Source organism: Seriola aureovittata, chromosome 18 (assembly GCF_021018895.1).
Source record: "Seriola aureovittata isolate HTS-2021-v1 ecotype China chromosome 18, ASM2101889v1, whole genome shotgun sequence".
NCBI lineage: Eukaryota > Metazoa > Chordata > Actinopteri > Carangiformes > Carangidae > Seriola > Seriola aureovittata.
In genome coordinates, this window is record NC_079381.1 from 16,864,906 (window position 1) to 16,891,323 (window position 26,418).

Here is a 26,418-nt window from a genome sequence, read left to right on the forward strand (position 1 = left end):
ACACATCTCTGTTGCTGTGCAGATGGAAAGCCGGGGCACTTGGCATCTGCGGCGGTGTGTTGTTGTTGACCCCCTCCCATGAGGGATAGCTCTCCTCCAGTGACAACAGGACATTAACAGAGAGATAACCAATCTCTGCTTGCTAGCTAGATGAGGGCGACGCAAAGAGATGTTAGCTCAGCCTCAGATGCCGGTGTCAGCTAATGCCACGGGGCTCTGACCTCAATCATGCACCAGAACTAATGAATTAGATAGTAAGCAGTTTTCATGCCCAGCCAGGAGTCCTCTTGGGGAAACAATCTTTGGCTATGCCTATTTAAAGATTTGTCATATGGTGGAGAATAAGAGGCAGCGAGACAGAGGAAAGGTTGGGGGGGGGGGGGGGGTTGGATGGACGGAGAGCAGCAAAACAGTCTGGCTTTTAGCTGATTACACATTATTATATTGATATATATTTTATATTTTCTCTTTATTTATTTTACTTTGAAAATCAACTTTATAGAAACTTGCCTGAGACAAGGCAATCCATCATGATGTGTGTTTTGTCTCTTAGTTTATTATTTTTCATCAAAGTCACCGTCATTGTGTTGTCGTACAGTTGCAAGCAAGTGCAGTTTGGGAAAATGCATTAAAGTGCATTAGTGGGAAATCTGAAATTGAAGAAATGGCCACTGTACAGCAAAACTTTTAATGCAACAAACAACCAAATTTTCCTTTCCATGGTGTTCATGTTTGCTTGTGTGTCTTTGCACAAAAGATTTTCCTAGACCAGAACTTCAGCCAACTATCAATTGTTGGATGTCAGAGCGTCCTTGAATTCAACACCACGGAGAGTTTTTAAAGTGGTTTCTGACCACAGCTGCATACCAGCAACAAACTGTTCAGTTTGATGGATTACTGGCCTCAAATACATTTGAATTCCCTGCAAGTTCCAAAGCAGAATGAATACAAACAAGTAAAGGGCTCTTGGAGAGGATTTTTTAGAGGTTGCCTAAAGTATATTAAAAAATACAATATGATATTTTTACTAAGAAGAGATGTCCAGTCACAACAGGTCTTCAGTTTTATTTGAATGTTATCTGTGGTTACTGATATCTTTAATCATTACATTTTAACCCACCCTCCCCTGAAAATGTGAAGCCAAAGTTGTTTTGTAAACTGAAACAGGGTTGTCATGCAAATCCCACGTAGTAATAACTGCTTGAGCCAATAGCTGCCTAAATCTTGTGATAAACGACATGCCTGAATCAGCCAGCAAGATACTTGGGCTGATTTCATGGTCCTCCTCTGTCCCAAAGCGAGTCTGAGTGCTGCTGAGTGGAGCTGATTCTGATCCCAAAATGACCTATAACTTGGCAACCCCCAAAAATTGTGCCGGAGCACCACGTGCTGCCACTCAGCAGCAATCAGTCCGACTCAGCTACAGTGCTTCTGTCTCAGTCACTCTACCTGGAATGGGTCGGATTGAAGCTGCAGAAATTGTTTTCTGGGGCCGAAGATACAGACTATGGGTAGAGACTTAAAAAAAGAAATATCACCACTCGGTTTACTCCACAAGCCAAATAGGCCATTAAGTGCCATTAGTCGTGCCACACTGACGAATCAAGATGTGAGTAAGCTTTAGTTTTCTCTTTGTAAATGGTTCCTTTTGAGTCTAACATTATTCTAATAGGAGTTGTCAAAAACGAGCTCATTTAGCAGCGTGGCATTGAAGGTTTGGAATGAGTCATCAGCTTTTTAAAATGGTGGTCTAAGGAAGAAAGGAGTGAGGGGTGGGATCAGTCTAATACAGAAAATGATCAATATGAATTCTAGCAATAACAACAGTTGCTTTCTTTCACGTTAACTTTACAGCAGCTAAACAGTGACGAGTGAAGTGTTTTCTTAATTCATTTCGCCACCAGCCTCATATTAACCATACATCATGATTGCACTACATGCATTACCTTGCATGCCATAACCTGGACTTTAAACAGTTTTTTAGTATATCTATTTTATAATATCTAATTATTATTATTAGCACTGTTTTTGTACTTTTGTATCATGTGCTCTGGGAGTTGCTTCTCTGTCTTGTTGTTTTTAACAATGACAAATGAATAAAGTACTACTTGACCTGACTTGAGCTACGGCAGTGAAATGCTATATGATGCTTCGGTATTAATGATCTAATAATGTCATATATAATAAATCATCAATCATAGGGGTCACGTTTCTGTGGAATGAATATGTTTGATACTTTGAGTAGCCTATATTTTGCTGATAATAAGTTAGATTTTTTTTTTTGACTTGATTTAAATACTCTTGTATTAGTAGTTTTAAGTAACTGAATATTTTTTTCCACCACTGTCATCAGATGGGAAAGAAACTAGCTCTTCCTGTGCAAAAAGGCTGATCCGACAAAGTGAAAAAAGTGGCCTGAAACCTGGAGGGAATGTAGCAAAACTACAGGATCTGGTTTCTGTATGATTTCATCCAGAAACCAGGGGTGCTTTTATATGTATGGTCCTTGGCATGAAAGGTATGAATTTACCTTCTCTGCGAGGAAGAGACTGTTGAATAATCCATAACTGACACATCCTGAGAACTGTTGTACAGCAAACTGGTGACGTAAGCTGGTTCATGTGTCCTGTTTTGCTCCGGTGCAACTCAGTTTGTTTTTACCCATCGGTCCCATGGGCATAGCTTTCATTGTGCGACACTCGCTTCATGCAGATTTTAACTTTGCTTGCTGTGCACGGTGAACTAAGCCTGTAGGATTTTCTCTGTTGTAATTCATACTTTTAAATCCCTGCACCTCCCTGTGAGTGTCTGGGACCGTACAGCAACTCCCCACGCCTCCGTGTTCGACTCGACGAGGTGACTTAATGGGGTTACATGAGAGATGGTCACGATCTCTATGCTTGCTTGTGCTTTTTATTCCTCTCCTTTCCCATATCCCTGTGCGTAAACACCCATGTAATGTGCTGATATGAGAAGTTAAAAACTGGTCACTTCAGTATTCCCTCTCATTACCTCTCTTTGTGAATAATATACAGTATGCTCGGTTGATCCTGCAGTAGTGCGGCTGTTTATCTGTGCTACACTGCTCACCAGCAATCGTTCAGCAGCTCTGGAGCGGAGGTTTGTTTCTGCACAAATCATTTTCATATCTTGACGGATGCTCAGTCTGGGTTCACCCAGGATGCTGAGGAGAATCTGTTTTGTTGTTTTTTTTTTTTTCTCCTTGACCTTGTAAGATGAGATGACAGGTGCTGGATTTCAGTTTCACGTACTGCACATTTAAAGGTGCCAAATGAAGATGCACTCCTCATCTTCAGGGAATAAACTCATTCATGTTCTAAAACTAAAACCACAGTGTGACAGCTTACCTGTCAGGAACTTTTTTTTTTCTTTTTTTTTTTTTTTTTAGATTTTTGATATGTGTGCTTTTTATCTGTTCCAAAAATAAAACTAAAGCCTTCAAAAGAAGAAGAAGAAGCTTCTGAAAGAGCAAATGCCTAAATTCTGTTTAGGGTCTTGCGAGAGAAGTTGTCTCACCTCTTTGAGCGGGTCGTTGAGTTCACTCAGGATGTTGTCCTCATCAAAGATTTTGCCTTGGTAGCGATGTTCGTAGTAGTCATGAATTTTCTGTCGCATGTCTGCTGGAAGCTTGTGGAAAGACATGTATTGCTCCACTTGCTTGTACTGGGAAGGCAAAGAAAAGCAGATGGACAGCAGTTCAGTGAAGAGTCGCTGCATCAATATGTAAAACACCAAATAATATTCTAATGACAGTGTTTATAATTAATGGAAATGAGCAGCGGCTTTCAGAGTCCACCTTGAATAAACAACAAATCTGCATTAAAAAAAACGTGGTCTTCACAGTCTGTGTATTTGCGTCTCTGTATTGAGGACAAGCCGTGTTCTCACATAGTCACAGTGCCATGTCCTGGTTCAGTGTGTGGGGAGGGAGAGGCAGAACGAGGGAGGCAGGTGGTGAAGGAAAGTAGGAACAAGTACAAGCCCGGGGCTATGTCAGGCCAAGGTAGCAGTTCTGATTATCTCAGCCGTGCAGGAAGCCCAGTTCTAATAGGCAACCGAGCTATGATCTAATGTGAACTAGCAAGGTAAACCTGATATCCTGGAGAGATTTCAGAGCTGCAGAGACTACGAAACAGATGGTAGGGGATTGCATGACTGTCAAAGTGGTAATTATTTGCATAATTTCTCTTGAATATTTTGTTGTGGTTTCTCTCATTCAGAGAACATGAATAGTATTGAGGACAGTATTGATTAATACAGTCTGCCAAGAATCCAAGGTGATGTCAAAGGGATTCTCTAACTCTTGTGTCCCTTGTCTCTGATTTTCTTGTTTTTATTTCCTGTGGTTAATATTGAAATGTATGTAACTGCTCAAGTGTATGAATTGATAAAAAAGTGATAATATATTATCATTATAGTTTAATGATCAGACATTTTTTTAAACTAACTTCACATTCAGGACACATTAAGTAGCAAAAGATAATACTATAAATAAATACATTTAAGAATCATAATGTAGAATTTCAAAATAATTTAGTATTTAGTATTTTGTTGTTATTAAAAATGGTGGAATAAAATTAAAAATTGTGTTACACATCAAAATTATTTTGTTTTTATATTTATATCCTTTTTCGTTTTTATATAAAGGACACATACAACTTTGCTATTTTAATTCATACTGAAAGGAAACATATCAGATGCACCATTTTGTATGAAATTATCTTTACTTTAATAATTCTGCCAAATTTCGTTGGATATATCTACTGTTACTAGTTACTACACAACTGAAGTCTAAGTTGGTTATATTTGCTGTAATTTAAATCATTGGTGAAATAATTAAATAGTTAATCAGTTGCTTGTTGCACTTTACATACAAAGTACAACAAGAAAATTATATTTCAGGTCCCTGGGTTTAGAGGGACATACTGTAAATCCCAAAGAGAGGCTGGGAATTTGGAACAAATACAAACCATTGATTTTAGAAAATTAGAAATATTTTAGAAAATATATAGAGTAGAAGAGAGGATGAAAAGTTTTGTGGTCTCCCTGTGAGAGAACCAGATGGCGTGTGCCTGTGCACTCATGGTTGGATGCAGGACTTTTCCACTTGTGCAATACTGCCAGTGACGAAGAGGTGAGAAATGTCCTGTGTGTGGTAATTAGTTGAATCTTAGAGAGAGAAGAAAATTCTGTCTGCATTAACCTGAAGGAAGTTATTGATCCAAAGCAGAGGGAAAGGGAGAGGGGAAACACTTTGGCTCCTCTATTTTGATCAGTCTCTGTTTCCTCACTGAGTTTTGCTGCAGACCGGCCGGTGAACACGATCTTCCCGGCCAGTCCAAGGCCCTGACACCTGAAAATAAACACTGTCTCTCACGCTGCCTCTTGTAATCACAGTGGAGCAGTAGGTGAGAGCCAACAGCAGCTGTGAGGTTGGAAACCCGGTCCAGTGGCAGGCTCTATGGCCAGTGTGACGCAGGCAGGGCCCTCAAAATGAAATTTGTCAGCGAGCGAGAAGACACTTGAGTAACAATGCCTCCCTCATTGATTCCCCTCCCGGCTGCAGAAAGGTGATAAGAGGCCAGGGTTTTGTTTGCGGGAAATTGATTTATTTTGAGAAGTTGGAGAGCGTCAGCAGTGGCTCAGCTAGGTTATTTTTACCAGGGATGCAAACGTGGCACTGAGCATGACATGACATTCTTGATACTTCAGGTCTGACGGGTTAAAGTGGGTTGGAACCATCCGGAATGGCGTTTTGATGTCTTTAATTAATGAGTAAATAAATATGATTGGCAGTTTCATACTTAAATTAAAGTGAAGTGAGCTCATTTTTCCTGCGCCCACAGCCTGGCGTTCCTTCCAGCTGATGCCATCGAGATACTCATTCAACAAATCAGGAAGTAATGTCACCCCACAGCCCCGCCACCACACTCAACACACATCCCTCTTCCGTTCTCATCTCTTCAGTGGGTGATTTTGATTTTCCTGCCTCCCTCCTCTCTCTTCTCCTGGAGTTTCAATTTCCCCGATTTTTCTCCCTCTGCATGATGAAATTTCAAAATCTTCCCTTCCACCATATTTTTTAGAAACAGTATCACTTCTATTTTTGTGTGATTTGACACCTGTCTGTGTCATCTACAAGAGCCATTTTGTTTGATATATTCGGAAGCATGCTTATTCACTTTTTTCCAAGAGGTGGATGAGAAGTCTGATACCACTCTCCTATGTGCAGACAATATGAAGCTCCCCTCCAAGACACTGTTAGCTTAGCTTAGCACAAAGCAGTTAGCCTGTCTCTTTCCAAAAGTAATGTAAAAATGCATGGGTTTCTGTGCTGGACTATTTCTGTGCAGTGACTTTTGATTTTGTACAGATGGAACAAACAAGGCATAATGTGTTAATTTGTGAGCTGTCTTTATTTTAAACCAAGCTAACCAGCTGCTAGCATAGCTTCGCATTTAGATCGTCACAGACCTGAGAGTGTTATTCTGCTCTTCATGTAACTCTTGGAAAGAAAGCGAATAAGTACTGTATTATTTACCATGGCTGCTCGTATCATCTATAGGTCAAAAATATATTTGGATGCCTCAAAATGTAGATGATGAGTCAATGTGCTACTATCACAGTTGATATTTACTGACTGGTGTTGAGTCTTTTCTTCTACCTTCATTTAACCAGTACACTATTCCAGGGTACAGCAGCAGTGAAGTTAGGTTTACATTGGACTCTAAGCCATGTATATGAAATGAGGCACATCTTGGACACGTCTTTAAAGAATAACCCTTTGGGCTACTGAATGACATGCAGCTGGCTGACAGTGATTCAGCACCAGGGCATCGCAGCAGGCAGTGATCATACATGCTTTACACCCTCATTTCCTCCCTCCCACTCTTTACTATTTCTCTGATTCCTCTCTTCCTCTATATCTTTCTCTTTGTGCGTTTCTTTCCATCTCTTTGAATCGTGAACGTTCTCTCTTGAATCATGTTTCTGTTGCTCTGAACATAACCAAACATGAAAACTGTGTGATAATAAGTTGTTTCAGGATAAGTTTTTGGAATCTAAGTAGAGTTTATTGACAAGAATAAATCTTTCTCCTCCTTTCTCATCTTCGGTCCTTCTAATAAACATTCTCTGTCCTTAGCTAACTTCTAACCTCACACCCACATCCATCCGTGTTTCCAGCCCCCCAGCTGCGGCAGAGATAGATGTAATGACTAGAGGCTGAGCACCCTGAACCCATCCCTGCTGCTCCTCAGCCTGCTCTGCTGATATGCACAGCCATGCAGCAAATCAGCCTGAGCTGAATCTGGCTCCACACTGGGGCTCTGTTACCATGAACATGGCATTCACAGCCTCAAAGCTGTCAGTTCAATGCCTGGGGGGATGTTGAAAGGATAAAGTGGGATGTAGATTAAGCAGATTTGCTGTGAAGCAGATGTACATCACATACTGAGCAAGAGACATGTCACTAATTCAAACAGTGACTTCGAACGGCTGACTTGTTTGCTGTGGGCGACCTGCTGTCATTAATTTTTGGTGGAATGTGCTGTTGCGTCTGTTTGCGATTGATGGTGAAAAATTATATTTTCTATTATGATGAAAACCTGCTCGTGCAGAAATGACCTCCATACTGTTAATTAAATACCTGTGTGTACCTGGCAGTGATTATTTTTATCCCCTCAGACTGAAAGGTCTTTCACTGAGCTTTCTCTATCCCACCCCATCGGCATCTTTTTGTCCTGCAGTGCATTGACTTTTTCTGGTTTGGTGTAAATCAACACTTGAGTCACTGAGTGAACCTGCTGATAATTGGTGTGAAGATGAAATGAAGTCTGTCAGGGAGAGACGAGAGTGAAATTGAATGGTTAGTATTCCAGGCATCCCACTGACACCAGCGTCTTTAGTTGACTACATTCCTTACATGATTGAGGCTTTTTTAAATTGTGAGTTGTGGATGACTTGGTCCAGTGATGTACAATATTATAGTAGTTGTACTTCGTTGTAGTTGTTGTAGTTGTACTGCAAACAGATTGCGTTAAATGATGAGTTTTAAGTACCAGCACTGTGCCAAAACTACAGAGGGATGGTTTCTCTAGATCACATTGACCATGGGAGAGGCTGGCAAGGTCAGGCCATCGTTTCACTGTAGAATGAATTGATAGCAGCTAAATGCTTTTATACGCAAGGTGTAAACGAATGAAGTGGTATTTTAGCATGAGCTGTTATAGTCACAGCCAAGGTGACTCCACTGATGCTCCAATAAGAGTTATGGCAACAGCCTCCAGCAGGATAACTGATGTGTGCTTTGTGCCTTACTGTGTGTGGGTGTGTGGGTTTTTGTATGTGCATATAGATAGTTGGGCTGCAACTACGATCGTTTTTATTATGCATTTATTTGCTGTAGAGCTGAAATGATCGGTAAATTAATCAATTAGTTAACTGACAAAAATAATAATTTCATTAATTTTTCAGCATATGTGCTGAACATTCAGTGGTTCAACCTGTTTAGATATGAAGATGCTGTTCTGTGCCATTTATGGGGATTTTTTTTGTGTATGGTCAAACAAAACTCGCGGCAATTATAATGGTTTCCAGTATTTTCTCATTTTACAGACAAAATGATTGACTGAAAAAATAATCGGCAGGTAAATTGATAATGAAAATAGTTGCAGCCTTAATTTTCCTCGACTCATCAAAGTTCTTGTTCAGTGCGCCTGATTACCCAAAACCCAAAGCAATTCAGTGAAGGGCTGCAGCTAACAATAATTTTGTATAATATATTTATCTGTTCATTGTTTTTCATTTGTGAAATGTCAGACAATATTGAGAAATGTCTAATGTAATCCTATGTTACATTATTAAATGACTTGTTTTGTTTGATCAGCAGTCCAAAAGCCAGACATCCAGTTTACAAGGATTTAAAACATAGACAAAGGCAGCAAGACTTAGATGATTAATTGAATATCAAAGTAGTTGCAGATCAATTTTTCTGGCAATGAACTAATTGATTAATCAACTAATTGTTGCAGCTCTTATTCGGTTTACTATCACAGACAGAAAAGTCACAATTTAAAACCTGGAAACAAAGAATGTTTGAAAAGTGACTTAAACAATTATACCATAACTATATGTCATTACAATTATTGCAGATTCATTTTCTAATAATTGACTCATTGTGTCAGCTCTGTTACACATTGCAAATTTGAATTTAATATGACTGCAAAAGCCATAAGACATGATCAAACTGTTTCCTCTGACAAGAAAAATCTGACAAAAAATTGTAAATACATAATCAGCATATCCAAGCTTACATCATCTTTGTTACTGTATAAGTTAAAGGTCATCTCTTCATTTTATACACGACCGTAGTTCTGAAGTGGATGAAGACATGCCACAGAGAACTATAAACCCCTGCCCTACAATGGCGTATGTACATGGTCTGCAGCACAAGTGCAGGAAAAGTTTGGGAGTTAAACTCAGGTTCTTGCGTGCGGGCACACAGCGCATCAGTCATGGCCGTGTGTTCTGGGAATTGCCCAGGCCCCTTAGCAGGATCACAGATGGTGGCTCGGCTGAAATGCTGGATAATCACCCTCTATGCAAAAAAAAAAAAAAAAAAAAAAAAAAAAAATGTAATAGGGACTGAAATGAAATGGAAGAATAAAATGTTCACTGGCATCATACAGACAGTGAGGTGGCTGGTCGGTCCATCTCATGGACCTCCTCACCCCATTGGCCTTGTGTGATCTGCTTGGGGGGAGAAAATCCTCTTTCCTAGTCACCGCCCCGGATATTGTGATCTATGAGAGCTCAACCCATTGGTCCACAGGGCCACTGAGAGAATACCTCATTTATTTAAGTCGAGTTGCAATGAGCAGGATTTTATGCAGACTGAAAGAGCAAAACCCTCAGATTAATACTTTAAGACCATCCCAGTGGTAATTAGCATTAATTACCTTGAAACAACAAAACATGAATGAGTTGTACATCACACCATGCAGTTCCCTTCTTAAAGGATTACTTAAAATTTACTAACATCAAGTATCATGATAATCATATAAACCTCATCTTTTGTTTCAGTCTCAGGTGTAACTATTACAATGTGTCACTGTTGGGTTCTTACCTTCTCTTGGTATTGCCTGCGTGAGGAGTCCAGTGATTGGATCAGAGCTGTAGCATGACCCACAAACATGGCGTAGCACGTGGCGCCTACAATCATGCTCAGCATGGTGATCCACAGGTCAGACATGCTGACGGGTGCCCGGGCACCATACCCGATGCACAGCATGTGGCTCATGGCTTTGAAGAGGGCATAAGAGTACTGCTTACCCCAGGAGACGTTCTGTAAAGGTGGAGAGAGAGAGGGAGAGAGAAAGAGAGTAACGGAGAGACAGAGAGTGGGTGGGGGGGAGTTACTGCAAGGCAAGAGATGGAAGGCTCTCCAGCAGGCAGGATGGAAAGACAGGCTTTGCTTTGATGGATCACTGAACCTCTACCAGACATTCTGCCAACATACTCTTCATGCCTCGAAGCCTAATGCCCTCACTGAGAGACTGAACTTTCTACCTTTTCTCTTTTTCTTTCTCCTCCTTCGCTCAGTCTTTTCAACACTTCATGATATTTTTCCCTCCCTGTTCTTGCCCTGTCTGGATGTACCTGCCCTTATTCATTTATCCTACTTGCCAAAGGGTTGAAAACAGTTCATGTTCGCAAGTGCTTAAAAAACCCAAACACCCAAACTTGCAATATTTACAGGAGTCTGAGGCATCGTTTCCCTTGATGCCCAGGGCATCTTTCACAGCGCGGGGCACAGCGAAAGGATGGGGGGGACTTGGCTGTGTATTCTCTCTCTCGCTCTCTCTCTCTCTCTCTGGTTTGAGAGTGTTGTAATGGGATTCAGTGTGTTAGAGGCAGGAACAGAAATGCAGAGCTTCAGTCCCCACACACATGCAGGGGATTCAGAGCTGACAGTCATGTAACACATCAGCTCCACTGTATGAGAATCTTCCCTTATGAAAATTTAGTCAGTCAGCCACCAGCGACTCTTTGAACAGCTCAGTGTTTCACACGGAGGGAAGTGATTTGCTCTGGGTTGAGAGTCGTTCTTCTCAGTGTGTGTTCTCCTCACAAAGTGACGTCGTCTCTTGCTCTTTCCACTACGTAACGATAATATCTCGAGTATCTCGTTTGTGAGGCCCCTGTTATCCAATAACGTGTCCAGCTGGGTTTCATGAGAGACCATTTCATTGCTGACCTGTCATTACTCAGATTAAGTTGTTTGAGGAGAACCTGATTATGTTGCTGCAGACTGGGAAACAAGCAGAGATGCAGCCAGTCAGAATTGTAATTCTGCCACTCAAGATCAGCTTCTATGACTCCCTGCGTCTATCATTAGTATTTTACAACATGCGGTTCTGGTAGTTCAGAGCAGCTGTAAGCACGTTGGCCTTCAGACGTGGTCACATGTCTCACATTGTGTGAATTAGTGTGTTTCCAGCACATTCTATCACTGTTTTAAAACGACTTTTTGCCCATTTATTATGCAGTAAGAAATCGTTTCCTACAAAGAATCACCATAGAGTGCTTGAAAATGTGCTGCCATTTCAACTACAGATTTCTTTTTCTTTTTCTCTACTTTTTGCTTTTTGTTGGTGTCAGCCTTTGGATTAGACTCATCATTAATACAGTACAATGTCAAATGTGAAAGTGTGCCTTTTTCCCCGGGGACGTGCAAAATCTCTAGTGAGCAACTGAACGGGGGGGGGGGGGGGGGGGGGGGGGGGGGGTGCTGCATCTGTGAAGACCCAGTACGTCCCTATGAGGAGACAAATGCGGCAGCTCTCCGGTGCGGGCCTCTTAGCCGTAGCCAAGTTGCTGACTCCTCCAATAGCTTCACCTCCTTTGAAGAAGTGCTGAGGAAGCGCTCCATACAGAATACCTACCTCACCCAAAACAGAATAACTAATGAAAGAAATATGAAACCTCTAGAAAATATCGTTCTTCTCTGTCTTTTCCAAACGCCACACGACGCACTGGTGTCTCCTTTTGTCACGCCATTCTCCGTTCTGCTCGACTCCACGCCGTTCATCAACCGAGGTTTAGTAAATGAGTGAATTTACAGCTAATCATCTGCCCTGGATGACTCATCAGTTCTCATCTCCATGCTGATTAGTTGTTTATTCCAGAGACTGATTAGAAAATGTGTGATAATTTCATTTGCCAGTTTTAATAACAAATAGAGTCCAGTTTGTTTGCCTTGGCAGTTTCAATTATTTTTTAATTTTTTTTATGCAAAGAGTTAAGCTGACAAAATACTGTCTTTAAGTGCCACATATAGCCATAATTCTTTCCATAACATTCCCTGTAATGGAAATGTTTGGAGCTGCTGTATGTGAAGAAATATGTAATATTTTTCTGTGGCACACAACACATAGACTGAATAATCTGTTTACATGCACGGAGAACAAACGCACCCAACCATGTCGGTGGAACAAATGCCATTTGTGAAGTCATGAACCTAAGGTGTCCTTTCACATTTGTACATTTTGCATGTGTGGTTGAGATGGTGGATGAGCAATACCAAACGGAGTGTTTGTGTCGACATATTTGTATGCATGGAAAAGCAGAGAAATATAGTTTTGCTAGATGATATTAGACAAGCTAGTGTGACTCACCACACCTTTTGCTATTCGTCCTTACATGTGTTCAGTGCACAGATAAGTAGATGTAACAGGGATTGGCTGCTCAAGGGCTTTGCTAATTATTCTGCTGATTATTTTCTCGATTAATAGTTTGGTCTATAAAATATTGGACAGTAGTGAAAAATGTTTATTACAACTGCCCGGCCTGCAGTCCAAACCACAGATATATATATATATATATATATATATAAAAAAGAACTAGAATTACTGCCTTGTAGTTGTATGTTTCTGCCAACCAGTCAAGTTGCAAGAAATAAGGCCACAATCTCCCTTCTTGAGTTACAGCATTGGATAATGGCCAGAAGTGTTTTTACAGAACATTGTGATGCCACAGTGAATTTTACCTCTGACCATTTGGATGTTAAATGTCACCCTATTAGACATTTGTGTTAAATTGTGTCATAATTAACATATGAATGTTTGAGTTATGGCCAAAAACGTGTTTTGTGAGGTCACGGTGACCTTGACCTTTTGACGTTTGACGACCAAAAATATAATCGGTTCATCCCTGAGTGCAAGTGGACATTTGTGCCAACTTCAATTCAAGGTGTTCCTGAGATATTGCAGCGTTCACGAGACTGTGACTTACATACGTAAAGACAGACAACCTAAAAACATAATGCCCCCAGTCACAGCTGTTACCAGCAAGGAGGCATTAAAAGTCTCCTGTTTAAGCACAGCTAATGTTCCAGGTTTTAGGATTACAAACTGTAGCACTTCCTTAAGCTGTGATTAAGACTTCCATCTGTTGTCAGATGCTACAGTAAAAAATCAGATGTCAAAATGAGAAAAGAAGCAGCACCAGTAAAAGTTGCATGCTTGAGGTAATGCAACAGGTTACATAGCCTGTTGTAGTGGATGGAGGGAGCAGGGAATAGAAACTCACACAAATTGTAGCTGAAACTGTGTCAATATGTGTCGTTGCCATTTCATCACTGTGGCAGAAGCAATTGTGTCTGTGAAGGTTTGGGGAGATGCAGAGGTGCAAAATGTCTGAAATTTTAGAAGACTAGTTTTATTTGCCGCAGTGAGAAAGAGGAACACTTGTTAACAAAGAACATTTCAGCAGCAAAGCGTGTGAAATGAATTCACAGGAACTCTCCATGGAACACCAAAAAACCATGACACAAGCCAGAACGCCAGTGATGCAGTAACTAGTGTTATTGTTCACATCACTGTTCCTCCGTGATTCAGTTTTCGTCCCTGTGCCATCGCCGACTCGCAGTAGGTCTGGTGCAGTGCGTTATGATTGTAACAGCCAATCACACCCTTGCATATCAGATTTTTTTGTTGTCTGTTTACAGTTGTAATCAAAGGGCAGACATAAACACGTTCAAAGTGTTAAGAACCACCACGGTTGTTTCTTGCTGTATAACCTTCTGTGAAGAGTGAGTCATTGCAGTATTAACAGTTTTTCCCCAGAAAATGCATTTTATTTTTTCCTATACTCCATACTCATTCCTATACAATTCCCTTGACTTTAATAAATGTGGCTGACCCAGCAGATGTATTCACTTCCTCCAGAGTTGCTCTAAATATAATTAAGCACTGGATGCAGCAAAACAAGTGGCATCAGATGCTGCATATTCATCTGTCAGCGGCTCTGCCTTTGTTTTGTAAGTACAACAGTAAAGTGAATTCACAGACGTCATTATTACATGTATTAAAACTAATCTCATCCCACACACTGTGAAAGTATTCCAATCAACAACTCACAACTTTCTGTAATTAGCCTGAGCCAGGCCTTTGACTGCTTGTGCATTTAACAACTTGCCAGTATTTCAATTCATTAATCACAACATCACAACGTCACAACATCGTGCCTCCAACTGTCTTCTCACACAAGACGTAAGCGGTTATGTGACCGGGGAAGGCGATCGATGATTCACCAGCGTCCCAGGGCTGAGAGTGACCCAGAGGCGTCGGTTGTTGTTGTTGATACCGACACATAACAATGAGACTAATGGGATGTAGTGCCTGGTGGGACACGATTCGACCCCTCAACAGCAGCAGCACTCACAGGGCAAAGGGCAAAAATCGCAGTGAGTTCATATCTGTACCCCCACAGATACACGCTGATTCATTAGCTGCCCTAGTTTCACTGCAGCATTACTTAACAGTGAAAGAAAATGCATTTGCATTCCTTTTCTTATGGAAGTAACACTTTAGAGAGTAGTGTGTGTGCATATGTAGATTTAACATTTTCAATATATTTTGGATCCAAATTATGTCATATTTTGCTTTTATTCTCATTATAGTAAAAGCTTTGTTCATTTTTTTAATTTTTTTTATTCCAGTTTAAAAAGAATGCTACTGAATGAGCAAAACATCCGCATTAACTGACAGGTTTAATTACTCAATCATATAACTCTCTAAAACCCGGCAAGCTGTCCCATGCACGGGCAAATAAAAAAAATAAAAAAATGTGACGCACAATTTTCATTTTTCAATTACATAATCAAACTACAAGCTGTTCTCCCTGGGAGGGCACAGAAGGCACAACAGTCTTTGAACACATGAGCGAGGAAGTGAGGGGATTTACAGGCGTGCACGAGAACCAAACAGTAAGTTGGCAAGTGAAGCACACAGTCATGTATCTCAGTGGGAAGTTTGTGGGTTCCCCCTTGTCTCATACGTTTTAATGCTTAGTGTCAGCTCAGCTGTCCTGATGAGGGATTCCTCTTGGGGTTGCCAAAGCTTTGGAGTGTTGTAGGGCTGCAGATTTATATTAAATATCACAAAAATAGTGAAAATGCTCATTATGTTTTGGGTAACATCTTTGAATTTCTTGTTTTTTTTTTTTTTCAACCAACAGTCCAAAACTAAAAGACATTTAATTTTGCTTCACAGAAGTCGAAGAAAAATGGTTCTCACACTTTTTTAGCTTGAACTAATGAATGTTTGACATTTTTGCCTTAACCTTGATTAAAACTATGAGTCCTTTATAAAAAAAATTGTTTCTGATTCATTTTCAGTTGGTAGACTAATTGTTTAATTGACTAATTATCAGCTTTTTTTCGTTGGTGTGGGTGAGGCAGCAGGTTATGTAAGGCTATTAATCTCCATCGTGTTATTCTCTGCTTTGTCATGTGTTTACTTCCCTGTATTTTCTTAACTTTTCAACCTTGGTATGCCCCTTCTTTTAACTCTCTCTCTCTCTCTCTCTCTCTGAAGGGTTATGAATAAATCAAGAATGACTTTCTGAGAGGAGAGGTGACTTTCCTTTTTCTCAATCATGTGGAGCAGCCACTTTCCCTGATTAGCACACCCTCAATCAGAAAGGTTAAACTCAGCACAGAAGTCCCATGTTTTGAAATGAGCAATTGCCTGAATTCTCCAGGACACAATAGCCTCCTTGTATACCAAGAGTGATCTGTCTGTCCGTCAGAATTGTTTCAGCAGCAAAACTCATTTGAAAATGTCCTGCCACAGTCCTTCAAAACTGAGTTCCACCTTAGCAGCTGTGCTTGACATCTCAACCATTCTGGAGGAAATACTCCCGCATTTCTGAATAAACCAAGACTCAACAACTCTTATCAAACCCTTCTGTTATCAGTGAGGACTATCCAAGGCTGAGGGGTGAATAACAGACTCGGCAAAGAACAATTAACAGTGTCTTCAACCAAACGATTAAAGGTCCAAGAATTCAGACCCAGAAATCTACTACCTGGAACCGAACCAGACCACTCTATTTTTTTGAAAGAATAAAGAAATGTCGGACCCGAACCTAGGCCGTGAGACACAAACCCGATTGGCACAGATTTCAAAACTGGTTGCTATTAACAATTTAATTTTAATTTACACATAAAGTTAATAGCCTTCTCTCCTATGCCTGGCTGTGATGCGTATAATCCAACATCCTTATTGAGAAAGTTGGTAAAATTCATCCATGATTAGTGCCGTCTGATCACAGCCCGACTTTTGGGATCCAATCCAGTATCACACATAATGTTAATCAGACCCGGGGCCAGCAGCAGTAGAACAGGACCTGAACCGGACCAGTTTGGCCTCGGGTCATTGGGTCCAAGTGCACCTGTGAATACCTCTATGACGAACCAACCAAAAGTACTCTCCACCCAATAATTAACCGAGGGAACAGCAATACAACAACACGACTGGACAAAAGCGGCCTTGAATTTTACTGACATGAAACCATTGCATCCCTTTTGTTGAACGAGAGGAGAGAGGTTGGAAAAAAAAGTTTGATTAATTCATAACTATGGACTGAAGTGACTCATTTAGTGGCTTGGGAACTAAGACGGGATGGTAGTCGGTGGTCGAGGGAATAAAAAAAGGCAGAAAAGAGTGACTGATGCTGAAGGCGGTTATGCATGGTTAGCCACGCTTTTCACTTTGTGTGTGTGTGTGTGTGTGTGTGTGTGTGTGCGCCTACAGTATCTGTCTGCCTCTAACTCTCTCTGAGACGTGAATCCTCAGCAGACTACTGCTCAGCTGTCTGCCTCTTAATATGAGCTCGGACAGAAGCAGTGCGCACACATGCATTACACAAAACACACATGCTCCAACACACATATCTTCATACTGTACCTGCAGACACACACAACAGCCCATCACCCTCTCACCCGAGCCAACACAGTGACAGCGAGCATTATCTTGTCTGGTGATTAAGTAAATGCAGCCTCTAAAGAGTAAGAAGCTACTCTCAGGCCATTAGTCAAGAAGATAACAGCCCTACACCCTGCACTGCACCACTCAGCAGTATCTACAGTCCTCTTCTTCTCACAGCTGGAGACAGAAAGTACCGGAGCCAACAACAGGGAAAAAAAAAAAAAAAAAAACATGACGCAATCCGAACTCAAAGTCGTCACTCTTGAGCAAACCCAGCTGAGAGACGTGATCTTTTTGAAGGCAATGTTCACCTGACAGTCGCTCTCCTGACAGGCCATTAATCTCACATTATGTATTTATACCTGCAGTAAATGGAAGGGGGGTATATCTTATCAAGATTTTTAGCTTATGAACACTAATGCATCGGGATGGTGTGAGAAGAGGGATCCCACATGTGGGTTGGGCTTTTCACTTTGAATTTACCAGGCCGCAGTCAGCACACTGGCCTCTACTTCTGCACGGATCCACAGGGTGGTGTTTTCCACAAATTGCTCATTCTACCACATCACAGTCAGTAACACTTTGTTACTATCATATCTGCACAGGTTTTAACTCCCATATGTCTCATGTACGGCTTCAACTAATAATATTTTGTATCTTATGCTCAGAAATGGTAAAACACATTTGTAAATCTTGTTTTATTGTATGGATCACAAAACATGCGTCTCTCACAGCAACAGTATTGAGTCTAATTTCTCTCCATATTCCTTCGGCTGTGGCATTGTGTTGTGAGTGCAGTACTCCTCCTCTAAAGTATTGAGTTATCATTTATAAAATGTCAGTAGTGTAAAATTCCCATCAAAAGTAACTATTCAAAATGATTGTTTTGTCTGACCAAACGTCCAAGAATATTCAATTTACAGTGATAGAAAACAGCAAGTCCTTAAGTACTGCAAATGTCTATACAAATGGTTCTGCGGTTCGATCTTACAGAGGAGAGAGAGTGTAGATTAATCAGTCATCACAGCTGTTGTAATTCTTCTATAAGCTTCCAGCATGCACGTATCTTAAGTTAGCTCTTTGTTTCAGAGGCACTTATCTTACACAGTCTCTGGCTGCGGCTGTAGCTTTCCATAGCACAAATGATCCTGCCACACAGGGGGCAGCAAATTAGCCTTTTACATGATTCCCATTGCATATTGATTTGCATAGAAGAGGGGAAATATCTGAGCAAGAGAAGCTGTTCATCATTAAGTCTGGTGATTACAAGTAAATGTGGACCCAGAGCGTCAAAGGAAAGTTAAAATCAGTTTGCCCAGTTTTGTGTACATGACTATTAGCATGGATGAATTGTGACAGTTAAGTGGGAAATTATATCACTGCAAATTTATTTTCGAGCAAACAGAGATGGATCGTGTCTGTTTGGATGAATAACACATGCTAGTTGGTGGTGGTCTCCCTTGGGCAACTCATTGCCTCGAAGTAAAGATAAGAGTGGGATATAGAGCTGTGATGTTGAGGGAGGCTGACATTTGCACCTCCAGTCTGATGCCTCTGAGCAGTCAGCGTGCATGTGGAGTGCAGAAATGTTTGTGGGAGAGAGGGAGATGAGAAGGCGGAAGAGTTCCCCGGGCGAGCATTTACAATCAGCATTACCCAGGACGCCTGCACACACTTCTACACCATCACATTGCTCTCAGAGGAGCAACCACAGTCCATTTGACCCCAACTCAGAGAAAGAGAGAGGGAGGCAGAAAGGCATGGAAAAACACAGTGAAAGGAAAAGAACAGAGTCTACAAACGCCTCAAACTAAGCAAATTTCTGTAGTTTTGGAGACACCAGACATGAGGAAATAAATGAATAAATAAGATACACGTGTTGAATTTGTTAGTCTAAATGTTACCAAATCAAGAAAACGGAGAAAATAGCTGCAAATGTTAATCAGGGTTTGACACTAGCTGTGAAAGTTTTTATTTTTCCTACTCTACTGTAATACAACAAACATCAATCAATCAATCAGGAACTTAGAGGAATCAACTGATCTTCTTAGTTGTTGTAATGTAAATATGTGAGTTTAGAGTCTTAGACTTAGAGTCTTGTTTAAAATTTCAGACTTCAGAACTTTTGACTTTGAAATGATGAGTTGCATAAATGAACTGCTGAGAGTTCACTCACCTTATTGGATTAAGTGTGTATGTGTGTGTGTGTGTATATATATATATATATATATTATATATATATATATATATATATATATATATATAAAACTAGCATATTAACCCAGTTCCTAGCATACATTGCTTGTGAGTCAAAACCCTCCAGAGACTCTCCTTTTTCTGTAGTTTAAAGAAAACAGACATGATGTGAACTTGCTGTGTGTCTTAAATACATGTGAAGGTATGTGACAATGCTGAAAGTTTGTATTGACTTCAATCCCAACACCTTTGTTTTCCATTTTCAACACTCGATGTCGAACTAACTATTTAGCCGAAGTTCAGTTAACTCCTTTTTTTAAGGCAGCAGAGGAACTTGCGTTTCTAAGCTGAAGAAACTTAAAATGATTTACGGTGCATGCACCAAAGTACACTTTGGTTAAAAAAAACTGGCTCACTGTCTCATTAGGCTGTTTCTTTGTAGGTTGGCAGAGCAATAAAGTACCTGCAACACCGTCCCTGATGAAATGTGCCTGCATTTCTTATTTATAGACAGACTCTCGCTCCAAATTAGATACTATATCAAAACAAAACACCAGGAGAATACAGCACCAGGCCTGTATCCACACCGTCATCTCACTCAGTGGTTCCTGCTTTTTATCTGTAGATACCTTTTTGTTGTTGAAGATACTCATTATAACTTAATTTTTTTAAAATGAATATACCTTAATTAATATACTTGTAATATCATTATAAGAAAGTGTATGTTTTACACAGTCTCTGCACATTTACATTATAGTCCAGTAAACTGTGCAGAGCAGCCTCCCCAGACTGAACTCTACAATAACCTACATGTGAAATCTCACCTTTTACCCACAAGACTCACAGTTCAGTACCTCTACACCTCTACTGGTGTCTAATCTTAGTAGAACAGGAGGCGGTACCAGCCTGATCTGGTTCAAAGGTTGTTAATCCAGTCACGCTAGTTTTCAACACTGAAGCTATATATATATATATATATATATATATATATACACACACACACACACACACACACACACACACAGAAATTGACCATTCACTAAACCCCACCCACACACAGTGACTGTCCAATTGTAGCTTAGGAAAGAAGGTATAACAAGCCTGTCAAGCTTCGGACTTCTTTGCATGCCGAAACATGTACATGAGGCTCTAGATAAGAGCAATACTTTGCTTTTTTGTTAATGCCTTTCCAAAACCAAAAACAGAACTGTGAAGGTGACAGGAATAGATTCAATTGTGTGTTTCAAACTACTTTACTACCTCCGGCAGTTACAAAGCTTTAATTCCAAGGCTAAGGGGATGTATTTATATTATTAATTAACTAGGTTAAATTTAATTATTTTGTGGAGTTATATGATTTGTAAAAAAAAAAAATAAATAAATAAATATTCCCTACTGTGCACAAGCCAGTTCTGGATTCTGTCCCAGCCAGCATTGCAAGAAAAAGTGTTTTCTTTGCCAAACACATCGATTAGTCCTGAAAGATTTTCTCTTGTAAGTGAAAACATACTGTTTGAAAATACAAACGTGAGGAAGTGAAGCATCAGACAGGGTTGTATTGGACCCAAATAGCCTGATCTCATGTTTTCTTCAGCATATACTGTAGGCCTATACTATAATGATAGGACTGAGCTCTACACTGCAGTACAAACACAGACACAATAAGTACAAGAACAATGCCCTTTCTTCATTTCCATGTTTGCTACACTGGTCACAACCGGTGATCATGCAGATTTAGCCTCAGTCTTCTAACACAATATCATGTACAAAGCCGTCAAGTGCATATTTAATTTTTTACAACATACTTGTTTTAAAATGAGTCAGCCAGAAATATTTAAAGTCAACTGGACATGGTGTTTACAACCGACTCATGGACTTGATTGGCTAGTTAGCTACAACCGATAAAGTAAATAAAGTAAGGTATATAAACACAGCTGTCATTTCAGCTGACAAACACAACAATTGCCTGCTGAAAGTGAGACGCCTGTTTTTGTCTACCTCCGTCTAAAATCTTGTGCAGTTTCTAAAATTACTACAAATTTCAAGCAGTAAATCTACCACTGATACCACTGTAAACTTGGCAGGCAAGGCAACACAAAGTGGGTAGTGCGACTTAGTGAATGGTCAATTGACAGACTGCTGTGTTCAGTGGCACAGACACACACACAGTTTTTATAGCCTATACGAAATGCCAAAATAACAAACAAAAGAGAAAAGTGTGTAATACTTACAACCATACCGTTTAGGGACACCCAGCAGTCAGGGGGGAAGTCTTGGAGGAGAGGCACCAGGTACTGGAGACAGCCATCCCAGTGACACAGAAGTAGCATCATCCCTATCAAATTAAATATTCTTACCACTGCACTAGCCAGGTCATAGGTCATATGGAAGATCTGCCGAAAAGAAAGAGAGGGAGACAGAGAGACCTCGGTTAGAGCTCTTCAGTTCAGTGTGATGAAGTGATACAAGCTCGAGCCGTCATCACGGATGCACACTGGTTTGAATTTGGATCTGTTAGTGTCTCTTAAACATCATGCACTGGTATTTTGGAGGCACATAAAGATTATTTATATAAAAAAAACAAAAAAAAAACAAAAGTACAAAGTCACCTTTGAAGTGGAGGCATGGTTTGTCTGTTTGGCCACCAGAGAATTTGGTTGTCGCCAGACAGAGTGTGTGTGTGTGTGTGTGTGTGTGTGTGTGTGTGTGTGTGTGTGTGTGTGTGTGTGTGTGTGTGTGTGTGTGTGTGTGTGTGTGTGTGTGTGTGTGCGTGCGTGCGTGCGTGCGTGCGTGCGTGCGTGCGTGCGTGCGCATCTTTGCACTCACAGATGTTGAACTGTTCATAATTCAACATGGCTGCTTTCCAAAACAAACAGACCAGTGGAGGAAATGCACATACAGCACAGAGTAGGTAATGCAGAGAGAGAATGAGCTGAATGAAACGCTGAAGGATGAAGAGGGAGCGCAGAAACGCCAGGAGCCGGGGCAAGTGTGACTGCTGGTGTGGCTATTAAATCAGGGCAGGAAGTTTCAGAATAGAAAGTCATCAGCAGGGTGAGTAACCACATCTGCAATGAGAAGCGGTTTCATTTACTTTGGATCTGGGCAAAGAGAATTGACTCACGGCCGGTTGGCTGGGGCACTAATTCAGAGCTTTTCATTAGCATGTGAAACCCATTACTTCTTTCCAGGTTAGTTATTCCACAATCATCCTCACACTGAAGCTCAATTTCTCCTCCTTTATTTAAAAAAAAAAAAAAATTCAATATGAAAAAAAATAATAAGATTGGTGGGTTTTGCATAATAAACCTGTCCCGTTTGCCAATTTGTTGAATGAAAGATTTCAGGTAATTATCTATTTTTAAGTTGATGGTTTTCCATCCCCTGTAAATTGCCCATTCTACTTATCATACGTGTAATGACTGGAGTATAGTGCACCACACTGCCATAAGAAAAAAAATGACCTTTTTGTCTCAAGTTTTTCTACACAGGTGATTGGAGTTTCAAAGTTGAAAAAAAATGCAAATAATCAACAAAATCTGTTTCTGGAAATAATCAATAGATGAAAATGATAACAGAAAAGTGATGTATAGAGAGTTTAAATTACACAATAAGTGTATTTGTGAAGTACATTCAGTTACAATCTATTGAAAGATCAGCAGCACTATTTTTACATTGAACATTTTTATTTTCTAACAGTCTATATACTATATATATTTAACAGTCTATATACTCTGTATTAAACCCTAGATACGGTCTGAATTTTGAGATTACTTGCCTTTCATCTTTCTCCTCAGTTCTTTTTTTGCACCTTCTGGCTCACATACCTGAGTATTTAGAAAAAATCCCGACCATTTTTCACCAAGGCCAGTCACTCCCTCATCTCATAGAGTGCAATAACTCCAGAAAAGATATAGAGCATGAGTACTGACCTCATGTATTTTGGCATAATTCTGAACCAGTTTCGCCATGGGTATTCAAAATCTACCATTACAACGCCACTAAACCCCAGGTGTTTTAAAAGCTCTTTGAATCCACATCTCTCCACCGCGGCCCATTGTGACTGTCCTGTAACCTTTCTGCACAAAGGACAGTGTCCACACACAAAACAGAGGAGAGAACAAGAGGCTGAGCTGATGCTCAGATCCCTCTATGGTTCAACTCATCCACAGGGAGATACAGTGCACTGCCCTGAAAGGCTAAAATTAGCCACTAGCTTACAGGATGGCTGTCTCAATGCACCCAGTATCTCTTCTGCTGCCTACATCTTTATTCTTAATTTAGCAGAACTTTCTCTCCCTCTGTCTGTGTGTGTGTGTGTGTGTGTGTGTGTGAGTGTGTGTGTGTGTGTGTGTGTCCACATTCATCACAGTTTGATGACATGATGGGAAAGAAAAACACACACAGGGCAAGACAGACAGAGAAAGACAAAAAATAAAGACAGAAAGAAGAAAGAAATGAAGGTAACTAATAAAGGTACATATTCCTGGAGGATTACAATAGGAGTGGAAAACAGGAAGTAGCACTTTGGTCCCTCTTTGAATTGCAAATGACTCACACCAGGCAGAAATAGAAAAGGGTCGACTGCTTGTCTGCACTTTCCCTCCTTCAACTAATGCGTAATCGAAAAACACAACAAAAGGGGCTCAGAAAAGAGGCGAGCGGGTTTTTGTGGGGATAGCAAGTGTGTGAAGGTTGCAGAGAGGATTTTGCTAATTCCCAGGGATCATTTCACTTTGCTGGGAGGCCTGTGTGAACTTTGGGTCACGCTGAGTCACTGAGGCCAGAGAGGAATGATGTAGAAACTCATTAACACAATGCGGGGTTTGTTTGGGTTTGTATTTCAGTTTGAAAAGTCTGCTAGAGGCAGCAGGTTAGCCACAAGGTAGTGGTCTATTATTAGAGTCCTTAATAATAGAAGCTCCAGGTGTAGATCGCTGGTCTGGTCAGAGGATTATACAGGATAACCTTCATGATGTAGGAATGTATTAGGATGAATTTTAACCATTTGAAGTGAGGTGTTGCAGTTGTTGCCATTGTTCTATTGGGACTGAAACAATCTTTCAATATCACAAATCCGCTTTCTTTGTAATAATACAAAGAATATAATGTATTTGTGCAACCTTCCTCTTTCCTATGCTAATAAACAAGTCCATATGCACGTAGCGGAAAGCAGGGATGTTATGTCATGCTCAGGCTACGTGTGACGGTTTTCAGTTTCCACAACTTGCGAACATGCTCATACTGGATCGTCACTCAGCAACTTTCTGTGACAGAGCGTTAATGAGTTGCACCGAGGCCACAGAGAGGGAGGGAGACGGTTGTGAGTCTGTGCGGCACATGATGTTGATGGAGAGGAGCGATTTCAACTATAGGCTTGTTCAACACGTACAGTGAGGGAAATCAAACCGATCAGAAAAAGTAAAAAGCGCCACCGCGCTGATAATAGTAAAAGAGACGCCATTATGTTTAAGTTACTTCGGAGTTCAGTAAGCTAGCAGTGCAGTGGAAATACAGTGCAGAATACTTTCATCAGATTTTCTGAAACCATTTGTAAGCAGCATGGCCAGTGAGAGACTGAAGAGGTATCTCTGTTGGGAGCATCAAAACCCTGGTTTGAAAGATGAGCAAAAATGATGGCGTAAAGGTCGTCCATTGATATTTTAATATGTGAGCAAGTGCTTTTTTCCCCCAATAGGAATCAGAGCTTCTGATTGGTTGCAGTACCAGCCTGTAGTACTTTCTGAGTTTGGTTGCCTCTCTTGCATGTTTTTGTTTGCAGAGCTGCTGTGCAAAAGCAGCATCAGTATAAGCTTACACTGTGTAATGTCGTGCAAGACCCTGCCTCTTTTTGCAGCTCTGATGTGCTCTGTGGTCTGATGTGTTGTTGTGCTGCTCCTTCATCGACATATTGATTTGATTTTTGTGACTGTGACCATCTGTTTGTGTTACTCCATGTAGTTTCCAAAGGGTGACCTGTCCACTGAATGCAAAATATCTGCTCGGTGCAGTGTTTGTGCATTTGCATGACTGTGCGTCTCGGGTTGAAAGGGGCCGTGTAGAAATTGTTGAATCACCTGCTCACATTACAAACACACAGGAGAGCAAGGCGGCGAGATTAAGTGGACATTTCAGGACATTGTCCCAAATGTTAGACACAACAAAGCAATCAACCAAGCATTCCAAGATCTGAATTTGTTCTCGGAGTGCCCTCTCTGCCACCGTAAGCTCTCATAAACTGCATGACTAAAGGAAATAGGTGGCACTGAGAGAGAGCCAAAAGCACCGCCAATACTCTCAGCTGGCATTGGCAAAATATAGGCTTAGAATTAAGTGCATCAAGCTTAAATTTGACCGAGGACAGGGGCAGAGGTCAGCATAATCCTCTAATACAGAAGAGACAAACAGCCAAGATGTGATATGATAGCGACACAAGGTCACACGCCGGTTGCGTCCAGCCAGCACGCCCGGCGCTCATTCACATTTGGCCCTTCCCCATCCATTCATTGCCACAGTATGGTAGAGTAGAGCAGATAGGGTTATGGATGTAAACCTGGGAAGTAAATATGCGAATAAACTTCTATGAGAAAAAGTGATAAAATGTCAAGCAATGAATTGTTACGTCAGAGCCCGTGTGAACAGTGTTTGTATAAAAATCACAGAGGTGATCCAACATATGTTTTACATCAACTTCAAAATGGTTTACACCGCAGCAGCCGGTCAGGTTGATGTGTTTACTGTAGGCTGACATTTTGAATCTGATGTGCAGAGAAAAGAGCACGCAGGAGAATTACTCATCGTCGAGCTGTGGGCCTTGAACACGCAATTACAAAGTGTTCTTTATGCATCTTCAAATTGGACATGAGTGACCTCTGTTTGAGGTTAGTGAGGATTAGCGAGGGACTAATTTGAGGGGATTAAATCCACC

The 26,418-nt window shown here is 40.7% G+C and overlaps 1 protein-coding gene across 1 annotated transcript in view; it reads right to left on the reverse strand.

Annotated features, from left to right (window-relative positions):
* The window catches only part of LOC130186340 (potassium/sodium hyperpolarization-activated cyclic nucleotide-gated channel 1), a 68,032-nt gene that overhangs the window by 18,307 nt on the left and 23,307 nt on the right, over positions 1-26,418 (reverse strand). The window contains exons 3-5 of the mRNA XM_056403396.1: positions 21,722-21,883; positions 10,148-10,366; positions 3,538-3,684 (exon numbers count right to left, since the gene is read on the reverse strand). Coding sequence (XP_056259371.1) covers positions 3,538-3,684; positions 10,148-10,366; positions 21,722-21,883 — 528 coding nt within the window. The remainder of the gene's footprint in view (positions 1-3,537; positions 3,685-10,147; positions 10,367-21,721; positions 21,884-26,418) is intronic.